At 35.2% G+C, this 4,306-nt stretch overlaps 1 protein-coding gene across 1 annotated transcript; it reads right to left on the minus strand.

Moving 5' to 3' along the window:
* Nucleotides 1-765: 765 nt before the first annotated feature.
* LOC106846126 (olfactory receptor 6F1-like) lies at nucleotides 766-1,713 on the minus strand. Its single transcript, XM_014864718.3, has one exon. It carries the CDS (start codon nucleotides 1,711-1,713, stop codon nucleotides 766-768), a length of 948 nt encoding a protein of 315 aa, XP_014720204.1.
* Between the last annotated feature and the right edge of the window lie 2,593 nt (nucleotides 1,714-4,306).

The following is a 4,306-nucleotide window of genomic DNA, read 5'->3' on the forward strand; positions in this document are numbered from 1 at the left end:
AGTACTGGAAAACCTTCTTTTTCCTATTTTTTCCTCTCTCTCTGAATTGAATTAGTTCATGCTGAAATGATTCTTTTCTTGAGTATTTTATGAGAATCTCACAATGCTGACACTTGTTTTACTGTGTTAGCCCATTCTTGTACTGTCCAGTCCTAAGATTTTCCTTTTTTCCCTCCACTTATTAACCTTATTACCTCTGTTAATATTTTGAAATCCATTTATATTATCCAGAATAATCCCTTATCCAATATTTCTCAACAAAATTCTCCAGTTGTGTTTGCATTCATGATTAAACCAACATCTGTGCTTAAGGATAGCACCTGCTTCATCACATGTGTTTGATAAGTGTTTATTGAGATAATTATTCAAGCTTCAAAGTGATGTTTGTAATAGCCCATCTACCAGATGGAGTAACACTGCTCCATTTAACAGAAACAACTTTTGGCCCATGGTTACTGTTAAGGTGTAAATTATGAAAACATTCAAATGAAATATTATGTGGGACTAAATTGTCATATTTTCTGATTGTTAATGCTTTATGTTCAGGGAGCTTGTGTTCTCTCTCTATAGCTATGTCATTCCACTAAAGCATACTTAAACACAGTAATTATAGAATATCTATTACAGTAGAATTCAAAAGTGCCGAGAGATGTCTGTATTAGGCGGTATCAATTTTACAACATAATTTTCAAGACTTACCATTTGCAAATATGGCTTGAGAATCCATTCTAAACTGCTCATTTTTGTTGATCTCTCAAATCCCTCTCATGTTTCTGACCAGAGCAATCTCCTTTGTGCTAGAACTTTCCTGAAAGCTTTCTTCACATCTTTGTTTCTCAGGGTGTATATGAGAGGATTTACCAATGGGGTGACCACACAGTAGAACACTGAGACCACCTTACCAATGGTGAAGTTGTATTTGGCTGGGGGGCGGACATAGGCGAAGATAATGGTGCCATAATAGATGGTGACCACAGTGAGGTGGGAGGCACAGGTGGAGAAAGTTTTCTTCTTAGCATCCCTGGAAGACAGTCTAGTTATTGTGACCACAATATGGCCGTAGGAGGACATGGTGAGAAGGAAAGAACTTAGAATCACGATAGAGCTACATGTGTAGCCCAAGGCCTCCACCAAGAATGTGTCTGAGCAGGACAGTTTAAAAATGGGATCTGAGTCACAAAAGAAATGGTTGATCTTCCGGGGGCCGCAAAAGTTTAGATGAGAGATGAGTATGGTAGGTAGCAGAGGGGCAATGAAGCCTCCAACCCAAGATCCAGCTGAAAATCGCAGGCACACTGGAATACTCATGAGGAGTGAGTAATGTAGAGGGCTGCAGACAGCCAGGTACCGGTCATAGGCCATGACTGCCAGCAGGATGCACTCTGTAGCTCCCATGGAGAAAAAGAAGTAGTACTGAGTTATACAACCAGAAACAGAGATGGTGACAACTTGTGAGAGGCAGGTGGCCAGCAATTTAGGCACTGTAGCTGTGGTGTACCAGATCTCTAGGAAGGACAAATTTCCCAAGAAAATGTACATGGGTGTTTGAAGTGTGGAATCCATCAGAACAATAAAAATGATGAGAGTGTTTCCCATGAAGGAGAACAGATATACAGTGAGAAACATCACAAACAATGTGAGCCGCAGAGAGAGAACACCAGAAAACCCAAGAAAAATGAACTCGGTCACTGCTGTTTTGTTTGTTACATCCATGGCTCATCTTCTCTGATCTGGAATGAACCAACAATGCCCAGAGTGTGGCAGATGAGCAAGAATGGAATATTTTCATGTTCCTTTATTTTGTGATGATAATGGATCTCTAATAATAATAAAGATGAATGACTGACCAAAACATATTGGCGTCTTTATAAACATTTTACATTGCTCGACTCAGTTGACTTACGACATAAATCTCCAAGGTAAGCAGTCTAGTAATCTACCTTACAAATGAAGAAACTAAGGAAGTAAATATCTTTTCCAGAGTTACATCACTTTAAATGGTGGGGCAGATGGTACCCAAGTAGATTTTTTAAAAGATCACAGTTCAAGCTAATACATAAAATATGGCTATTGGAAAAACATGACATTGTCCCATCACTAGTGATTTCACATCATAGAAATCAGAAGGTGGTAAAGAAACCGACAGCATGCAGATCAGAGGCCAGTGGATGGGGTGGGGCTCTCAGAATGGAGTTCCTAGGTCACACTAGTTGCGTTATGAAGACACACTGTTGCCTACAATTTTACATCTATGAGCTTGGTTATATGCCTCATTTAGGGTTTGGTGGGAGATTAGTACAGGGATGAATTTTATCTCCAGAAAACAAAACAGAGAGTAGGATACAATATATACGTGGAAACTTTTTTCCCATAAATATTAACTTTCCTAATCTTGGTTTGTTTTCAGAAATAGTGCATCCAGCAGTTTTCCTACATTGGTTAGGAACAGTCAAGCAAATAATTTAAATTCAGAAACCCATTCATTCTTCATTGGACATAGAGTTTTTTTTCCAAATCTTGGCTATTTTGAAAGAACCCTTAATATGAGATATACTCACTTACCAATTTTTAGTGTACCAAACAGTATTTATAATTATGGTTATATGAAGTGTTTTTGCCAAAATAAAAATACATAAATCCTTTTTTTAGAGGAACAAAGTTTTCCAATAGGTGTATTCATGTACAAATGTGTTTTAGTGCCAAACTATCTAGACGGTAAGTATTCAGCAGAAAAAAATTCTTAGTACCCATAATAAAAATTTTATCATATATGTAAAATATATTTTTTCATTATATTTTAAGAAGTCCCTGTGGTAAAGATACAGACTTGATATCTCCTATATCACAACGAAAAGAGTAGCCGAAAGAAACATGAAGGCAATTCGGTTCATGTCTAAAAATTCCTGTGTTAAACATTTATGGAAGTTTTGAATCATAAAACTCTATTTTAAAAATGTATATAGGCTTTATGCCACAGCATTAATGTTTCCTGTGATGTGTTGGTGATTGAATGGTGTATATATAGATCATACTTATAAACTTGACTCTTTAATCAAGTCTAGTAATTTCTATTTTATATATATATATAATATATATTTTATATATATGTTTTATATACATGAAAAATATATATATAAAATAGAAATTACTAGTTAGACTTGGTTAAAGAGTCAAGTTATGTTAACATGGTTAAGGGATATTTTATTTGTCCCACTAAAGCAACCTGGAGATATTTATCCCCTACAAATCCTAACATTTTTGCCATATTACTCTGAGTAACAAAAATAGAGTGCGCTTTTCACAGACTATAGCACTATTCAAAAAGATTTAAAAAAATATTACGACTAGAAATCAACCTAGAATTTATCATTGAAGAAAAGCATTTAAAGGAAAGAACTCGGGCTAATTTTTTAAAACATTTTTTTCTGAGTTTGATTCTCTGGTTCTACAAGCAAATTATTAACATTTTTATTATCTGTGTAAGACAAAAGTCCAAAGTCTCTCATTGTGATTATTAAATGGGTATTTCATGACCATTTTTCTCCTAGCATTAACCAAAAGAAAACAAAAATTATTTGGAAAGGATATAAGTAGTTCTTTGACAATGGAAGCAGGCCAACATCATTCCAAAGAGAAAATCTCTTTTCTTTTCCTAAAAAATCTCACAGTTATCTACTTCTATCTTTTGTAAAAATCCCAAGCTGTATATAACATTAGAAGAGCACTAGATGATTGAGAAAATTAATTTTAAATTATCTATTACTTCCATAAAAATAAAATAACTTTTAAATATGAAGAAGAACTTATGTATGTTAAAATTTATTTAGTGGTATTAATTTATAAGCTATAATTGCTTATACTATGTGCTAAATGAAGGTCTGAGGAAGAATATTGCCTCAGATTACAGAAGTTTCCAAAATTATAAAAGCACTGCTATGTAACTCCATTGCTTTCTAGGTAAGTGAGAAATAACAGCAATTACATCCCCCCAGGTATACTCACAGCCTTTATTCTGTATGGTTATTTTCAGGAATGGAATGTTACTAGCTATATTTTCTTTGACTCTCCTTTTCAGCTGTGTGTTAGAGCACACTGTATTCAATTTGTTCATGAGGGAAAGAAGTTAAAAATCTCCTCCCTTCTGTATTGGCTGTTTCACACCATCTGTGCCATAGATAAACACCAAATTCCTTGTGTTTTTTCCCCTGTAGGCAGGATGCAGGTAAACGCATGATCTGAGATTCCCGTTGAGAGGTGTGTTACAATTTCATCAGCCTTGAGCCTTGAGCCTTGGAAATATGCCCTC

Source organism: Equus asinus, chromosome 10 (genome assembly GCF_041296235.1).
Source record: "Equus asinus isolate D_3611 breed Donkey chromosome 10, EquAss-T2T_v2, whole genome shotgun sequence".
NCBI lineage: Eukaryota > Metazoa > Chordata > Mammalia > Perissodactyla > Equidae > Equus > Equus asinus.